General features: G+C 44.7%; 1 protein-coding gene across 1 annotated transcript in view; it reads left to right on the plus strand.

The window, feature by feature from the left end:
* Positions 1-130: 130 nt before the first annotated feature.
* The window catches only part of tmtc2b (transmembrane O-mannosyltransferase targeting cadherins 2b), a 77,181-nt gene continuing 58,098 nt past the window's right edge, over positions 131-19,213 (plus strand). Inside the window, exon 1 of the mRNA XM_076169526.1 lies at positions 131-557. Within this exon, the coding sequence (XP_076025641.1) occupies positions 475-557 (83 nt within the window). The 5' untranslated portion in view covers positions 131-474. The remainder of the gene's footprint in view (positions 558-19,213) is intronic.

A 19,213-nucleotide genomic window follows, 5' to 3' on the forward strand; every position in this document is an offset into this window, starting at 1 on the left:
GCATGGGACGCGAGTACGGTTGCCGGTGATTTATTCTGAAATTGTAACCGGAAGCACTTAATGTCTCAGCGCTAGCTTTACCAGTCTCAATCACGACGTTTATCAAGCGGCAGCCGCGGAGCATCAAGCCGCTGGTCGTGCTCTGCGAACGGCGTGTGATTGAAATGCTCTGCCCGCCTCACTGAGCGCTGCCCGGTCGTTCCCTCGCCTCGCCGTCCTCCTCTCCGCTGGACCGAAGCCTTCCAGCTCGGAACCAACATGGGTTAGAATGAGCGGAGCGATGGATTATCCACTTTGTCCACTTCAGCGAGGATGATGGGGGGGAATTGGACTTGTTTTCGCATAGACCTCCCGACAAAGACGGGGACTCAGTGGGGATAGAATAGACTCACTACCCCCCTTTACCTCCAGCTTTCTTCTTTCTTTTATTTCCTCTGTTTTGTTTTTTATTTCCCCTGCGTGAGACAGAGAGAGATGTTCGCAGAATTGCTGTGCGGCGCCGTGGCTCTGGTCCTGTATGTCAACACTCTGGGCGCCGATTTCTGCTACGATGACAGGTACTTGGATTGATGGATGAATGAATGAATGGACGAATGAATGAATGACAGCCATATTACCAACATTCACTCACACTGAACCAATCCCGCACTGTGTCGTTCTATCAAAGCGTGTTTGTGCGTTTCATTCATTCCATCAGCGTAACTCTGACATGTATCACTCAGAGCATGGAGCGTTAAAGCGCCTCGGCAGTGTTGTTAATGTTGTTACTGTAATGTCCTCGCTGCCTTTGCTCGTCTCTAAAGTTCTCCCGTCAGGATGAGCAGGGAGATCAGAGTCAGCGCGCCTCTGAAGTCTCCAGAGTGCAGAGTTTGTTCTGGAGTTTCGCTGAGGAAATAATTGATCTCTGGAGGAGACATATTGCCCCGCAACCTCTGTTACAGACGCGTCCAAGCGTTTATCCTCCTGAAACTCTGCACCAAATATTGCTTTATTAATTTCCTTGTTGACCTACACGATTGATGTCATACAGTCATGGTGATTTGTGCCTCTGTAATGCTGCAGAATTCGGACATACTTAGCAAAAATACTTGCCCCTAATTGCCCTTCAGAATCAGAATCAATTTTTTTAGCCAATAATGTAAATACCAACCTTTATAAAAATGAGATGAATAAATAAAAACTTAGAGAGAGAGACTGTGTAATTCACAATCACTCATGTGTGGATGTACGTTCATGCATAGCCACCACATCTGCAGCTATTTTGAGTTTGTGTGTATTTGTGACAGGTGTTGTGCAAGCATGAACCATACACCCATAGGGCTCAGCTCAGTGAACAAACAGTACATAAACACACTCCGCTACATAAACACACTCTGCTGCAACTGGCAAGTGTGTGTTTTCTTTACAACACTGCTCACATTTTTTTCTGTATATAGAACATTTTCTCCTTAACACATTCCCTAAGGGCTTTTTTGGTATTTTTTTTTTGCTAAAAGTCTTGTAGTAGAGAAGCTATGCCTTTGCACTTTGCACTCCAGTCAGGTGCTACAGTCTCTCCTGTGGAAGAAAGATGGTGTTCTGTGTCCATAAACCTGTCAGGGAGTGGCTACATAGAGGAGAAGGGAGAGGCGGGGGAGAGAGAGAGAGGCGCTGCCGTGTGGCTGCCGGGGAACCAGGAGCCACCAAATTTGAATGCAGGACAGAAAGCCAAACCTTCAATATAACTTTCAGAAATTTCATTAAAATGCTATCTATTATCATACCAGCTGTGATCCATGTGAAAGTGCAGCCCTCGTATGAAACCGTCACGTCTGAATGACAAAGTTCTCCAAAGACAGCATCCCAGCCGGTGCTGTTTGAGATTCCTCAGACACATCCTGTCTGGATGATGTTTGTCATTTGGCGTTATCTGTCATCTGGCATTATCTGTTTTTAACACCATGTGTTTGGATCAGGAGTGCAATTAGCAGCCGTCCCGTTGTCCCCCTGGGCTCCAGTGGGGAGGAAGGGGAGAGAGAGTGGGAGCGATAGAGGCCGGGTGGGAGCATGGAGAGATGTAATTTGTTAAGTAAAAGCAGTTCCAGACACACAGACGGCTCTAACTTGATAATGGATTTGCTTTGTGTAAAGGCTGGTGTGAGTGCAAAGAATCTGTTGAAGTTGCTGGACATTTTTAATGTGAGTTTGCTAGACAAAGCAAGCAAAGCAATAGCCTGTTTTTGAACTGGTAATTTTTCTATAAGTTAATGATTAATTGAGATCAACTTGACCTCTTGATTTCAACAAATGTGTTTTTAATGTCGCAACCAAATGATATCATTATACGCATGCACATCTGATTGATCATGTGTAATCTTAGGGAGCACTTAGACTTAAAGGCACACTTTGCCTTCTGTCCAACGTATGTGACGGATAGTTTCAGAGGAAATGAATATGGATATTTAGATTTCTCTCTGCGAAAAGATAGATAGCGCGTTTTCCTTTTTTGTGCCTGTGGTTATGAATCCCGTCCATTGTCTCAAGTCAGGCTGTGATTAAATGTTCCGATCCAGGATGGCGGTCGTGTGTGTATGTGTACGTGTCTGCAAAATGGCTTTAAGGCTATCAAGCTGCCATAACAAAAACACACGAGTATTTACCATCGATTGGCTGGTAGTCTTGGCGTTGCAGTGGAATATGTAATGTCTTTTCTTATATTTCCCTGTCACGGCTAAGGGAGTGTTTAACACAAAACAACAGCTGCGGGCTATGTGTGATAAATGTGTTGGGCTTTTTGTGTTGTGAGTCAGATTGTTGGGATCAAAGGTGAATTCACTGGTTACACATTAATTTGTGTAAAACTTCATGCATTCCTACACAATAGCCAAGGCTACAGTAGGTCAAAGTTAAGATAAAGGTACATTTATACAGATAAAATAGAGACAAATACACAATTTCTGATGCAGATGCTAAATATTAATTCAACGCAAAGCAGCTCTTTGACCCCTGCATTCAGTCACAGCCCCTCCTTAGATAAAAGTGACGGGCTGGAAGAGTGGTCTGCTCCACGGTGCCAAATCGCCCTGGGGAGCTTTTCCCTCTCACTCCCCTGGACACACTCATCATTAGTGCGTACACAGCTTTGACACCTGCGCTGGAAAATGGGAATCATACATCATGTAGTTCATATCTCAGCCGCTATAATCTCCAGTTAGGATGGAGTAAAGGAATGGGAGCGCCTAGATAAATGTCAGAGGAGAAATACTGGTGCAATATCCTGTGGCTCGCTGCAAGGCTGCAGGCAGAACACAACCTGGTGAAAGCGGTGGGGTATTATTGGCTTCACTTGTTTGTGGTTAAATGCGTGATGCACACAAACATGCCTGAAATATCCCCAAGACTTAAAAAGTTTACGAGTCTGGAGATGTTGCGTCACAGGTAACCCAAGGTGACTACGCCAGTTAAAGAAGCCACAGCGTCACCCTTTTTCCATTGCGCCGTTGAAAACCATGAGCGACATTTTAGCGGTGACGCACACAGGGTTTTATGGATCATTGTTTCCTGTCAGGGGGTGAAGGATGTGATGAACTGCCCTCACGCGATGTCGTAACTTTTGACTGTGTGAGGATGTGTGAAGGTTGCGGGCGGTTGGTGAAGGACACAGTTTCCCTGGGCATTTTCGATGATTTATAACGGCCAGACGTCTGGGAGGCAAGTTGTTGCTCTTTTGCCCTGAGAGCATCGCAGAAGACAGGATGAAGACCGAACACTCATGCTGAAGCAGATGGATGGGATATGAGCCACACTTGGCGTTACACCTCTTTTTGTAGTACGTGGCACAAACAACTGCATGGTTAGAACCTTTTTGAGTGTGTAAATTGACGTATCGCCTTACATCCCAGGTGCATAATTGACACCCATTCACAGTAGCTTGTGTAACTTCATGACAGCTTTGCGTGACCCGTGTGAGGTGGAAACTGGCCTCGCTTGGCCTGTCTGGCCTCGAGTGGACTCTGTGCCTCTGCCCTGGCACCGCGTCTCAGTCTGCAGTGATCTGGAACGCTGCTCCTTGGCCCATACTAAAGGATGGGCTGGTTGGGGTTGTGGTTATGTTGAGGACCCAAGGGCGGCAACCCTGCAGTCTGAGTATCTGCGCATTTTTCCCAGTCAGTCTGTGCCCTGTAATTACCGTCCTGCCTGCAGAGCGGGACTCACGACATGGTTTGGTAGTCTTAGCTGCTTCCCTCTCTTTTCTTCTCTCTGCCTCTGTCTCCCTTTCCCTCCCTTCAACTACCCCCCCTCCCCACCGCCACACTCCCCCCTCAAAATCCATTTAGGCCTTCAGCTCCGATCAACCAATGGCTGCCTCCAGATGGTCTTGTTTGGTGAGCATTTAGGGGTTTTCTCCCTTCTGCAGATTGAAGAGGGGAGGTTTCAAGTGGAATCAAAAAGGGATGTGGTGTTTTCTCGTCGTTGCCATGATGGAGACATCAAAGTTCTTGATGACACAGAGGGGGCAACATGGCGTCAGTGAAGATGACTTCAGAGAGAAGGAGCAGCAGCTTCAGCCACATTATCTCACAGAGTAAATACAACATTAATATAACATGCAACACAGGCTCAACCCCCTCATGAGCAGGATAGGTGATTATAGAAAATAGCTGGATGCATGGATGATCAAACCCATAACCACGGTGGTTGTCAGTATCTAATGTGCCATGGATCTGTTTGGTCTGGAGAGGAGGCTTTGATGTCCGTGCTTGTCCTTACCCAAAACCACCAAGGGAGTTGTTTGCAGGATAGGAAGGAATTATACGGCAGGAATCCTTTCCAGTTTACAGGCCCTGATTATAGAACCCATTGATTTTCTTCAAATTTTCTCATTTTCATGGAGCGTATTCAGACTGGAGACCAGTGAGGGGCCGTTGACATTCGAGGCACTTAAGCGTGAGTTCTCTTCAATTTTCATTTCAATTTGCATTTCCTCCTTCTCTCAAATTAATGATCTTCAGCCCATCCTGACAATAAGTAATATGCTGCTGTCTACTCATTTTGCAGAAATTGATTATTTTCCTCTTTAGTATTCTTTAGAGTATTACCGAAGCTGCACCAGCCTGGAGAGATCCGCTCAGACACGACCACAGATAGATTGAATCTGCATTTTCCTCTCCATTTTTCCAACAGATAGCTTATGAGGGTTGAAATTGTTATTTTCACCCTCACCACAATCGCAAGATAAGCTCGCCTGGCAGAAATGCATTTGTTTCTAAAAATACTATTAATGAGGGGTTTGGTATGTTTGTGTGTTGCTTCACTTACCCACAAAACCCCACAGAATTACTTGAAGCATTTGCAGTCCTGGGCAGAGCGAGTTCAGATTTAGGTCAATAGGAAACAGCTGACTTGATATGATGCTCATTTTTCTCCCACAGTGTCATCGAGACAATAATATCATTTAATGATATCTCAGTGACTGGATTTCACTTTCTTACATTTCTGTGAAACTTTTTGGCTTTCATTCTGCATTCTCTGTGGTTAGGTTGGGAAGTTTTGAAAGACCTGAGTGTTTGGCACAATGTCTGTCTGTGACTGTACTTAACAACGTTATTGATGCACTAAAATTGGAGAAAGTAGAAATGCAGCCTACATCATTACACTGCACTCCCGTTGCCTCATTTTAGACAATCTCTCCCCTAAACCTTTCCATTCTCATCACCTGCCAAACTCTCATATGAGCTCTACAGTCATGAATCATGAATTGTGAATTAATAACTGATAAAATACAGCAGATAAGTGGTTTGCTTCAAATTATGACAGCCGTCTGCGTTTTCTGGCGCCGATTATGACCCGAGAACATGATTTGCTCCCTCCTGAGAAAAATGCAATAGAATAACATCACCAAGAACAAACAAGACCTTCACAACCAAAAAGTGGAAGCAATAATATAAAACATACTCTAGTTGTGACTTATTCAATTCAATTCATAAAAACAATTTGGATACGAGGGCAGGAGACAGTTCTACAAGCAATCCAGGCATCCACATGTTCAGCTATACGGTAAAAGAGACGCAATTAGCCCCTGAAAATTGATTAGTTCCTACCAGTTCCCATCAGTCTTAAAGACCTGTGATGGCTTGGTGCCGTTTCGATCACACAGTGTGGAGCTGGATATACCAAAAGCCCTTTGATTGCTGGAGCAATTTGCTGTCCATCATTGGATGAAACTGCATATGCCTGGCAGGGTGCATGGAGCTGAATCACTTCAATGATTGCTCGCCTCAGTTGATTGGCATTTGTGATGCGCTAGCTAGAGGGCTAAAGGCCAGTGGTTTTCCTGTGGAGCGGATAGCTACGCACGTTTCATACCCACAGTTTCCTATAGGCCCGTGCTGTGCTGTTGCCATGCCAGAGCCGCTTCAAAGCAACATTGATCAGGCTCTGATGCTTTGTAATCACCGGGTTAGTATGTAGAACGGATGAGAATGGGACATATGTAGATGTGGGGTTAGCTGCTTGGTGGTGGATTGAGATTAGAGATGGTCTTTGCTGCATTGCAAGACTTTGACCTGAGCCGTTTTTGCTGAGTCCCAATCTCTTTGATTTTCTATTTAATTGAAATCCAGGGGATAATCTCTCCTAATGCATCATGTAATCACAGAATCAGAGTACATGGAAGAGGCATAGACAGAGAAACAGCCACACGCGCAGGCGGTAATTACCTTAAATGGGAACAATAGGCAATCCTGGACGGAATCATCCGACACACAAATCCTTCATGTGCTGAGTGTTGCATAGCAAACATTCACCGTAGCTACTCAGCAATGTGAGAAAGGCATTTAAGCTGCCAAGAAAAACCTTGAGACAAAACGGGCGATCAAAAGTGCTTTGAGAAAATTAGATTGGTTTCGTTTATGATCAAATACCTTGATGTATCTGGCTTGCTGACTGTGCATTCCTCAGCAGTAGTGTTTTGGGGTAGCGGGAATGTTCCTTACACTGTACAAGGGTCTCAAATGATTTGACTCTGCTGGGCTAAGTCGTTAATGGGTCTAGACAGGGGTTTGGTTACGACAGCTAATGTTGGCTGATGGCTCTTAAGCCGGTGGCCAGTCTCAGGATCTGGGCCCTCTTCATATTAATGGGATTAACAGCACTGTGGAGGAGAGGGGCCACGTCATGTAAGCAGAGAACCCCAAGACATTAGAAACAAAACTCCCCTGTCCCCCATATCCAACAGGGATGCTATAGTTTGCCCTTTTCATTAACGAAGAAGAGAAGGCTTCCCCTCTTTACTGGGCCTCTCCGTCTCCGTGGACCTTATTGGCTGAAGAGGGAACGCTGGCTCTTTCTGATAAGGTTATGACACAAGTTGGCCGGTTCGGGCACTGCCTTTGTCCATTGTAAGAAGAAGGGACTGTGTGGCCCCTTTGTTCTCCCTGAACCCAATGAACGAGGCTATTTGTCCCCAAATGGAGAGGAATTAGACCCTGGTTGTGTTGGCCTGTTGTTTATGACGGACAAAGAAGCGAGACCTCGCTGTTCGCTGTCCAAACAGGCCAAAAACTGGTTCAGCTTTGTGGACCAAACCTGTCGGAACCAATTGGGTTGAGTCACTGCGGGTGTTTGGGCTCTGGTTAGCATTTTGGAGTTCTGGGATAGAAGATGGAAGACAGCATAAACAAAACCACATAATAGAGGCTTCAACATGCCATCAATATACCAACTACTGTAGTTAGCTAGTTAACTAAACTATCTCTAACTAAATTTTGGTTGTAAAAGCAAACACGCCTTCTTTCAGCTTGTCCCACATTAAGCTTTTACACTAAGATGAAGGATACAGAGGGGTTTTTAACACACAAAAGTGGCTGCCAACAGGGGGGCAACCACATCAAACGAAACGGCTGAGAGTGGTCCAAATCTTGTTGTCAACGGCAACTGGGCAGTCTTTGGCATTGAGCCCTGGGAAAGAACCCAAGCCCCGCTGTACAGTAGGCCACCAGTGAAAGCAAGTGAGTAACACAAAAATTCCAGCTAAATTGCCAAAGAAACCTGTCGCTCCTCTCTCGTGTTCAGGTCCATGTTAACTCCTCATTAGATGCAATCATTTACTTAAGTTTTCCACACGGTGCAATCCCGTTGTAACGGCAAAAAGGAGTTTTCCTTTGTAAAGTAGCCACGTTAAAATCAGTTCCCTAAACGACATGTCTCAAGTTTGTGATATTATTGTGGTTGATGTGGTTTTCAGATGTGATTACAGTATCTGGTGTTTCCTAAGTGTGGCATAGAAGGGTCTGTGGTCGGGGCAATTTAGCCACTGTGGCTAACCCGTAGCTCCCCCCTCGGCCATAGCACGGGACACCATTGACTGTCTGCGCCTCACGGCCTCTATTCTGATTCTGTTGGGCCGGAGCAGACACAGACATCTATGGGGAGGAAACATTATTGTACACTTCATATGAGAGGCAGGAAATGGGGACTGACAGGTCGGACGTGTATAGTAGTTGTAGTTATTTTGAAGTTGCGGACCAGCTGACAGCGCAAGTGGACGGGTGAATAGTTGTGGACGAGGACAGTCCCAGCTGTGGGAGTAGTAGCCCCCGTTGCCTCCTTCCTGCTCTTCCCTCCTTGCTTTCTACCTCTCGCCAGGCCGGAGCGGAACGGAGGAAGCACATATTGTCACAAGCTGCCTCTAATTGATACTGTGAGGCCCGGGATCCTGGTGTGTGGTTTAAGTGCTCTTCAAAATGCATGCAAAGCACAACAGCCTGCAGCATGCCACCCTCTGGGACACCACAGGTTATTTACAACCAGACGGACGGTTCCGGACCAGGTTCATATATCGTTTTATTTAAGTAAGCTTGAGAAATGCCCACCGCACTTTAGTGACCCATGCCAAGCCTTTCATCAAATGGCTGCACTGCGACAGGGCAAGAGTTGAATCCGGTCCAGAGCTGTAATCTCAGCCTAAGGGGGCTTTTCACCGAGTGTTTGTGGTGTATGAAAGAATGAAAGCAGATATATTTGTAGGTTATGATTAAGTTACTTCTGTTTGTACAAAGGCGCGTGTGTGAGTGTATGTATCCTTGCTTTCACTCACCAGCTACAGGTGTGGATTGTTATTTGTGTTGGTTTGTGTTGTTTATGGAGGTGGAGGTAGCATTAGTAAAGCGAATCCGATTCAGTGTAAATTGCCGTATTCTAATGTTGCTTGTCACGGCTCGGTGAGACAGACGATCCTGACGTCTCTCCAGAAGGAGAACAGCTTGTGTTGTATTGTATTTCTCCGATGCAGCCAACTCTCTCCTTCTCCCTCGCTCGCTCCTTCCCACCGCCACCGTGAATAAAATCACATCACTGACACGTTGATGGAATCACGCAGGTTTACAAGGTTGATTTCTGTCGTTTATTTTGGCTGAGCGCTGACCCGCAGTATCTCATGCCACGGTGTTTCTCCTTATCCTTGACCTTATCCTTTCGCATGTGTGGCTTTACCCTCTTGACTGCTCTGCCAAGTGAGGTCTTCCTCTTTCGGCAGGAGATGGATACACACAATTGGCTCAAGTTTATTTTTGGTCAGAGTAGGAAGTTTGGGTTGGGTGAAAGTGTGTGCAACTGTTTTTCCTTTCGCGGCCCCAGAGGTTTAATGATGTAGAGAGAAGCGTTGTCAGCTGCTCTGACAGAATAATGAGACGTCTTAAACGTGCTCTTTAGAAAAATAAATTTCTAATCTAAAGGAGCCCTCCGAGAGGTTTGCCAAAGAGAGAGAGGGAACAAGTTGGAGAGTGAGGAAGAGTGATTGATTGTGCATTATGGCTCTAGATGGAAGTCTGATCCCTGATTGCTTAAGTGTGGCTGGGAATGCCTGGAGGCTATCAGTTTCAGCCTGTAGTGAGCGTTTGTTGTCCTGACTGTGAACTCCAGCTGCTTAAGATCTTACAACATTTACCTGATGAGTTGTTAGGGACTTCCAACCCCACACCAGATCCCCCCCCCCCCCCCCGCCCCCCCGCCCCCCCGCCCCTCAAACGGGTCTCCTCACAGTGTCCGGCCGGTACAGTGGGCACACATGGTAGAAACATCGGCAGCTGTTTTAATTAGGAAGCGGTTTAATGAAATCCATCCTCTGTGCTGTTGGCTTGTAAGCCTTGTTTTCTTTTGTGTAAGAGACTGTCGGGGTCCCCGATGAAGACCCCAACATTCAGACATACAAGGCTCACGGCTGTTTAAACAAATGTCAATCAGAGACCTCAAACGTTCCTCCTCGGTTCCTCTCGCTCCTTGCCAAAATATATCAACTTCTGCCAGACGTTTGGTCTCCTGGCCACGCTAAATGTTTTGGTTTTATTAACTGAATAGTGCTCATATGAGAGGAGATGAGTCTACTTGTTAGAACCAAGAGTTAGTGTCTTGAAATTAGTTTCAAGCAGTTAATTTCTTTGGGGTGTCAGAATTAACATAACCCACTGACATTTCCTTCAGACATATTAAGAGAAAAGGCTGTATCAGCACTGGACAGCAAATGAGTAAAGTAATCATTTATCCGTAGCTGTCACCGCGCCCGCTCCTCATTTAGTACTACTCTGCAATGCGGGCCGTCACTCCGGGTGATTGACGGACCCGATGACTCTCCCAGAAGACAGCTGAAATAAAGCAGCCTCCACTTCCTGCCATGTGGGCTCCCCCGAGATGCAGCCCTGTTGTATGGGGTGAGAACGCCTCCGTTGGTGCTATGATCAGTCCCCTCCCTCCCTCCCTCCCTCCCTCCCTCTAAACCCTCTCAACTCACAATCACCCAGCTTCCATCTACCACCAACAGCTCATTGTGATGTTATTGATTTTAAGCAGAGGGATAATCCACCATAGTTTTCCATTGAACGCACAAATAGCTGGTTCTCTTTAGATCGATAAGGTTTTCATTATTCTGCTCCTGTAACAATTGTTCAGCCTGTTCATATCATCCAATGAGCTAAATACCCATTTTGGAAAATAAATGACGTAACTATTGCATCAGAAAATTTATTTTTAGGCAGAATATATTGAGTTGCTGCCTCCGAAATGCAATCTGTTCACAAATAGATGCACAGCACAAAGAGATGTGATCACACGTCTTTATTTGTGTGTGTGGCAAACAAGTGGAGATCAGAATGATGTCTGAGATTATGATGCATCTCACTTTGCATAGCTGAACATGTGCGGCTGTAAATCTCGCGTATGAATGATGGATTCTGGTTGTCATGGTGAGCGACGCAGATGCTGGCACGTTAATGTGCTCAATGAGCTTTTTAATTTGCTCTAATGACATGTCATCAGCAAATTAATTGTACTCAGAAGTATTCAGTGTTCAGAAGTTCGTCGAGGAAAACAGCAGCTTAATAAGTGTTTTGAGGATTTTCGGGAATATAACCACGGCAGCTAATGTATATCTAATGATTATTGTTGTGATTACACTGTGCACCGTTTATGCAGCTCCATATGAGGGAGAAACTTCAACTTGTTGCTTTTGAAAATTGTAGTGTGATGAAGGAGTTTATTTTTTGTTGAACCCTTTGACTTATTGAATTACGCTGCCTGGATGCCTTGCTTATCCTTCTCATTCTATTTTAAACTTAAGTGATAAGTTCGGCTATTGTTTTGATTTTAAGATAACTGCGTGTTATTTTCATGGGCGGTTTGTGTTTTACATGCAATTGCAAACTTGGCGTTCACCTTCTGTGAGTCTAAGCTCTCATGAGTACTGTGACTATGCGGTTGAAGCTTAAACCAGGCAAGCACTGATCATTTGAACTGAATATTTTAGATTTACCCTTATATGCCCTAATAGACAGGCAGCATATTGTGCAAGTCTGATTGCTTTACAACACACCGTCTGGGCAGTGTTGTTTAAAAAAGGACACCTTCTAACCTCTGCCATAATCACGTATTCATCATTCTGAATGATCCGTGTCATTTATCTTGAAGTCCTCTGGTTTTGCTCAGGGAAACGAGACCGGTTCTCTCAACATGTCCAGCTCCTGTTTTATAAAAGGAGAGAGCCGCTTGAAATATTGGTTATTTATCCTTGAAAGCCATCAGCGGTCATGGCTTATTTAGAGTATTGCCTTTCCAGCTCAACGTTACTGATTTAGCTCCATTAAAATACCTTTAATCATAGTGTGCGGGGGGAATCCTTGGCCTAGGAATGAATAGGAGTGAGCGTGACACTGTGGGGAGAGGAAACATGAGCAGGCCTGAAGAAGAGCCACAGGTCAGTCGACTGCTCTGCTCTGCTCTGCACTCGTCTCGTCCTGTCTGTCTCCGTCTCACTGCTGTCCACGGTAATCAAAAACATATTTGTTTGTGGTTGTGCAGGTTTCATTTCCTGAACCTCCCAGAAAATACCAAAGTTTTCTGTTAAGTACATCTTTAATTTTAAACGGGTTACACTATGTGCTTTTCTCGTTAAGGCACTTGCATCCTTTCAAACTTTTAAACATATTAAATAAAACAACACATGATGAAGCTTTAATTATTTGCAGAATTGTCCGGCTAAGGAGGCTTTGTGTGTACTTTGTGTGGAGCTGTCAGTGGAGTCCCAGGCGTGAGTCAGCTGCTGCAGCAGTAGGCGTCCACAGACTAAACCAGATTAAGAGTTTAAACCTTTCAGTCCCAGGTCGAAGGGCTGGTAAACCTCTTTTGTAGTTTTGGCTCCATACTTCTCTTGTGAGGGTAGAACACAGGCTCATATTGTGAGGAGTGCTCAGAAATGCTCAGAGGAAGAACTTTCATGAAGATTAAAGGAAATTTGATCGAATATGAGTGTCAAAGCTGAACTAAACTCTTTAAAAGAATTGTTGATTAAACAAATGAGATAAAAGCCTGTTGTCCTTCTGAACGGCTCTAAACCTCAAAGCCCTGACCACCTTAGTAGTGTGGAATCACTCGGCTATCTATCAGGCTCTGTGGTGCTAAATGGAGTCATTTAAGATTCCATAATGTAGCGTCTTTGTTGCCTCGTTGATGTCAAACAGTAATCCTAATGAAAGACAGGCCGGCTCTCTGTGCAGGGAGCGTATGGATTTGTCTGTCTCAGCACACAAAACAACATCCATCATAATACAAAGTGCATTATGATAAGACTTTAATGTAGCAGTCAAAAGAGTGGAGAGCTTTCACCTTCTCGGTCCAATAAAGCTATAATGATGTAGGTTCAGCTGTGTGTGATGCAGCGTTTGGCTGATCTATGGATCTGTCACTGCAGAACTGTGCAGTAGTCAGCTTTGCTTTCCAAGGCAGCTTATTATGACAAAACTTAGTAAACGTTTGCAATTTTCATCCTCTTCCCTCTTAGAAATGTTTTGGAAATACAAATTGGACTTCTTTCTAATGCCTTAACAAGAAAATTTGCTGAATTTCTAGCACAAATCAATGTGAAATCACAAACAAAACAAAACGTCCTCTTATTGTACGTTGCCTGCAACTATTGTATCCCATTTAAATCCTTCACAACTGGAACAACTGCTGTGAACAAACAACTTGGGCAATATCCCTGCATATCTTCAGTCCCAGGAGACCAATATTCCAGGGGTAAACACAATTTTCCACAAATCCTCTTAGAGGCTTGACGGCACATGCCCACACGTATTATTCTCAGCAGTGTATTTCCATACCAACATCAGTTCAGGTTTGAGTGGCTTAGTCGCTGATGTGTGTGTGACTGCTGTGACTGTGTTTTAAGGAGGATGTAATGTGATTTATTTAGGGCCAGAGCCTAAACTCTAATGCTTTGCTGTAAAGAAAGTTGGAACGATTGTCAGATAAGAAAGCAGCATTGTTGGCTGTAGCTGTGATTATAGTCTTGTATAATGCATAGAATGAAGAAGAACCTGTTTATCTTCCTCCCATTATTGACATCTGACTTATTGTCCTAATGAGAGCACAGTGATCGCCCTAACCCACTTTATGAGTAATATGGCTGCTTAAGGCCTCCCCTTGTATGGCCAAGAGTTAATACAGAGCAGATTCCACATAAATTAGTAACAATACACAACAATCTGCCCTTGTATAGGAATGAGCCAAGAATAAAGTAATGCTGCTGACTGAAACGGACTTATCTGGCTTTTGCATCAGTGCTCGCTGCCGAAGCGTCTAGTGAGAGAACAGAATGTTGAACTGGAGTGAGAAAACCAACTAAACGCGTCGTACACAAAGAACACCACTAGAGCCTGAATGGCTGTTTTGCCCGGAAGTTGTACTTTGCATGAAGCACTGGAATATTAATAATGGCCGTAACGTAATGAAACGCCAACTATGATAATGAATTGGCTGGGAACCCCACGCTGTGCCGCTGAAATGAGACGACAAGTGCAGTCCTGAGGGCGAGATGAGTGGAGGGAGGGAAGACTGAAGAGGGGTCCATGACCTACAGGGAGATCAATACAGCACCATGATGTGGGGGAAGTGGTGCTGCAGCTCTTTGTTGCCTTTGCTTTCATTTGTGAAACTGAATCATTTACATACATACTACAAATCAAGTAATCAAGGAAGGCTGCTTTACTATCAACCAACCACCAGTGGAGACGAGAGAGAGAGAGAGAGACGCAGACGCTATCTCGGTGACACAGGCCATTTGTTTTCACTGGCCACATGTTTGACCATGTGGTTTTCCATACCACAGAAAGGGTCTAATTCCTTTTTAACTGCCCATCATTGTAAGTGATATCAACAGCTTAAGATGCAGTAAGAAACCCCAACTGGTGGCTTTTAATGTACCATGACACGGTGTGCAGCTACAAGGGTATGGACACATTACACACTTATGCTATATCCGGTGTGGTTAAGCCTCCACCTTAGAAGCCATTACAAGGATTAATAAACAATATACGGCTCCAGTGGAAGGGGAACCTCCCATCTGTGACATAGGTTTGAGTCCAGTTTACACGATCTGTGCCGGTTTGTTTTGCTTAATTCTACCAGAAATGGTGGACGGTCCAGTTTCAATCTTCACATCCAACACCATACCTTGTAGTACCTTACACCAGCTTTCAACTCTTGGGCAATTTCAGAGACACTTACAAGTGATGAAATCCATACACATGTATTTATCTTGGGGGTTTTTGAGGGAATGTTTTGCTTCCAGGAAAGGGGAGTTAAAGATTTGGAAGGAGTTATAGCCCATTTTCACCCTATAAAAGTGGCGCGTACACCTCGAGTGCAGCTTCCAAAGGTTCCTCACTTGCACCCCTCAAGGTCAGCAGTTCCAGAGGTATTTATAACGTGTTTAGTTGTCCTCCCTGCGTCCTTCGCCGTAGGAACACAGGACATCACCAAGACCTGTGCCTTCCCCCACTTCCTCTCTCTCTCTGTCTCTGTTTTTCTTTCCGCCTCGTCCCCTCCGTGTGGAAATGACTCTTTCCTGCTGGCTCCTCCACGCCGCCGCAGTTGCCAGTCAGCAGCGGAAAGTGCCGAAAGTGTGTATTCCGCGTTACCCAGTCTTTTTGCCGAGACTGGCTTGAACCCTTGACTACAGAGCTGGAGCTAAATGTGTGTTCAGTGTGGTGTTTTAACCCAGTTTGCATGACATGAATTTTTGATACGTGCTGAGCCTCAGGAATGCACGGAAATAGCAGTCGGGGCCTGAGCGGACGGCCTGCATCTGTTGCTCCGGATTTCATTATTTTGCAGTAGCTTGTTAACACCCGTGAATACTTTTGAGTAATGACAGGAGACAAAAATAGAATGGGAACTTGTTGCGGTGACTGGATGGATAATGTATGAATGTGTTTTGTCTTTGCAATAGATTGACATTGTGCAGTCAGAGTCATTTGTTGCACCGGTGTGTAATAGGTGTCAGAGCATTGAGCCGTATTGATTATCTGAGTTTCTGGTGGACAGAAACGGGAAATTGCCTTCCGTCTTTTTCACTCAGAGGTGAAACATGAGGCAACCAGCTAGCGGAGATCTATAAGAGCACAGTCGGCAGTGGATTGGTCTCTTTGGCTTTTACTGTAAAGGAGCAAACAAGTGACTGTTATTGGGGGGAATAACATGGAATAACAATTGCACCGATCCGGTATGTTGCTGTACACCTGGACTATAATTCAGGATCTGTGAGGGAGAATGGAGCATGTGGACCACAAATGTTTGACCCCACCATAATTCTGGATTTTTATGTGATTCACAAGGTGGGAGGATGAAATGAATCCCACCTCCTGCTCTTTATTCACGGACTTGTTCTAGGTCAAACAGGACAGTAAATCTTTCCTCTGCGAAGATTTGCCCTCCATGCAGCTCTGTTATCAGGGATCTAACAGGCCTGCAGGTTTGCACAATTAATCCTCATCGCTTTGTTCACATCTTCCTACATCTGTCTTACGCGATCCCGCTCTCTCTCTTCCTGTCGATGTCGTTCTCTTGTTCTCGCCCCAGTTTATCTCTCTGCCCTTTCCTTTGTCCCGCTTTCGTCATTAACGCTCCTAGTTAAGCACATCGGTGGAATAGGGGCTCGCTCACTAATACACACACGGGACAAAGAGGCAAGAAAGAGAGCTCTTTCTAAGCCCGACTTGACTAATACAGAATTATAGAGCATCTAAGTTCAAGCGACTGCTCTACAAATAGCTTGTATACAATCCCTAGCAGGTGGAGTTCTGGAACAATTCATGTCACATTCATTTCACACCCAGCACGGCTTGAACTCAATTTCATAGAACTTCATTGCCGCATTTGAAAATAAAGTTGAAGTTTACTCCCACAAGCCCACAGCACAACATAGGAGCAAACATCATTTCACGGCTCTTCAACGATCCAACAACCTCTCTGTGACATTACCCAGCTTACGGCCAATTCACCTCTTTGTCGGGAAATTGGGCTGACACAGCAAAATCCCAGTGAGCTTTCCGCTTTCCAGTTGGACGCGAACTCTTGAAAACTTTCCCATGTTCATGTAACACAGTATAACCCGATCCTAAGACTCGAAGTAGTAAGCGAGAGACTCAACATCCTACGCGATCTGTTGGAGGTTTTGGCAACGCGGAAGATGTAAATAAACAGGGTGTAATGATGTAACGGTTATAAATACCCAAGATGACCTTTTGGTCGTCTAATGAGCTTTACATCATCTCTGCTCTCCAGTGAGCCGCATCGTTTATGAAAGGGGACAAAGGGACTCGCACAGCTATTTTAATGCCGCGACAACCTCTTTACCAAACTGCGGCTTCTGAAAGTGGCATTAAGTTGTGTAGATGTAAGTGTGATTTATAAAGGTGAAACCCACTGAGAGCTTAAACATCTATATTTACGGATGATCGTTATGGTTACAGTGCCTGATGCTTTACTCTGACAAATAAAACCAAGTAAAAGTCTAAAAGTGAGACGGGAAACAGCCGCGTCAGCATTTCTCCTCCCGTCTGATAGATTATATGTTCTACGGTTACTTCGGCGGCTGAAACCAATAAACGCTGATGACACACTCCATCGGAAGAATGGGGCGGCAGAATGTTTACAAGACACCCTCCATTGTGTGCGGAAGGAAGTTATTTCGAACACCCCGCCGAGATAATCTATTTCCACCAGCAGCTTGTCACGTCGGAGCTACCCAAACACAAAATCAAATCCCAACCGGCTAGATAATGGGCTCCCAACTCCTTCAGGACTGCTGATGGTGATTGCCTCTGTGTTCATTGGCGAGCAGTTTATATTCAATGTGTTTATTGTATGTGAGTGTGTGTGTTTGAACATATTGAGACTGTGTGTGTGTGTGTGTGTGTGTGTGTGTGTGTGTGTGTGTGTGTGTGTGTGTGTGTGTGTGTGTGTGTGTGTGTGTGTGTGTGAGCTTGTCTGAGTGATTTCCCAGTGAGAGTGTGTAGTACAGTCGAATTCCACCTGGACGAGTGCGGCTCTATGATAGCTCAGCTCCACCGAGGCTTCCCAGTATCCGGCATATAATGAGCATCACTGTCTAACAGGTGGTCCATCTGAGCGCTGAGGGGGGAAAAGGCTGTTTGTTGATAACTCCACTTATTTGCTCTGTACTTTGTGGACGCATTTTCATTTCAGCGGTGCTACAAAGTGAGGAACTCAAATCAGTTATATGCAGTATTGTTTAGACCTAAGATCGTCTGTGGTCCACACAATAAGAGATCCAGCAACTTCAGAAAACCTAAAGGAGACCTCAGTGTACTTAATCGGATTTGTGATTGTTGACATTTCATATAATGTCTGAATTCCCTCTTTAAACAAGCTGCGTCACTTCACAAGCCCACTAATGAAACGGAGACACGAATACACGGCAATGAAAACAGCCATAAAAGTGTTTATGGTTTCCAGTTACCCTTGAAATGAATGAAATTGCTGTAGTATTAGTTTGGACCAATGCAAAGTACACAGCGATTCATGCACGCATGCATTTAAGACCACCATCAGATATGTTTACATCTGTATTCAGTCTTGAAACACTGTGTTGGTACATTTGAATTCCCAATATGAATACAACCAAAGGCAGCTCAGGCTATTTCCACTCACCCACCCTCCAATCCACACATACTGTACATCACAGGTTTTCTAGATGTCCTCTGTACATATTCAAGATGGATGTGGGTCACACAGAACGAAATCAAGAATGCGAAACTTCAAGTGCCTCCATTCTCCCGAAAACCGAAGGAATGATGTAATTATTACCAGAACACCTCACCCTCGTCATTTTAGTTCAGCAGTTCACGCCACCCTCCCACATTCAACTATGCCAGTCCTACTCAGATAATGATAATAACAACTTAGCTGGTTGTAAAATGCACAAGGTTAAAAAGTGCCAGGAAATAAACACTTTCACAGTTTTCCAACAATCTCAGCTACCCTTGCACTTTGCCTCTGTACGCTACCTTCGGTTATGTATGAGGAAGATCTCGTCTTATCAGTTCAGATATATCGCCTGACACAGGGGTGATATCATTCTCTCCCAAAACTCACAGAAAAATATCTTTCACCATCCTCCCTACGATACCTACAACCTTGGAAAACATCTGAGCAGTGCTGAATAAATCTCCTCTTCCTCCCTCGTCTACTGTTTAACCTGCATGACGCTGAGCTGCATTGTGTAGGAGCAAGGTTCTTATCTCGCGTCGCACTTCATTATACTTTCATATTCTTTCATTACTTACATCACACCTGCTGTTCAAGAGGTGTGGATAATGAGTTAGGGAAAGGAAAGAAAATAGATTATACAAGCAAGTTATAAATGATAATGTATGTATCTTGAAGG

This window comes from Genypterus blacodes, unplaced genomic scaffold, assembly GCF_046128005.1.
Source record: "Genypterus blacodes isolate CSIRO-AG114 ecotype Tasmania unplaced genomic scaffold, CSIRO-AGI_Gbla_v1 ptg000015l_1, whole genome shotgun sequence".
Taxonomy (NCBI): Eukaryota; Metazoa; Chordata; class Actinopteri; order Ophidiiformes; family Ophidiidae; genus Genypterus; species Genypterus blacodes.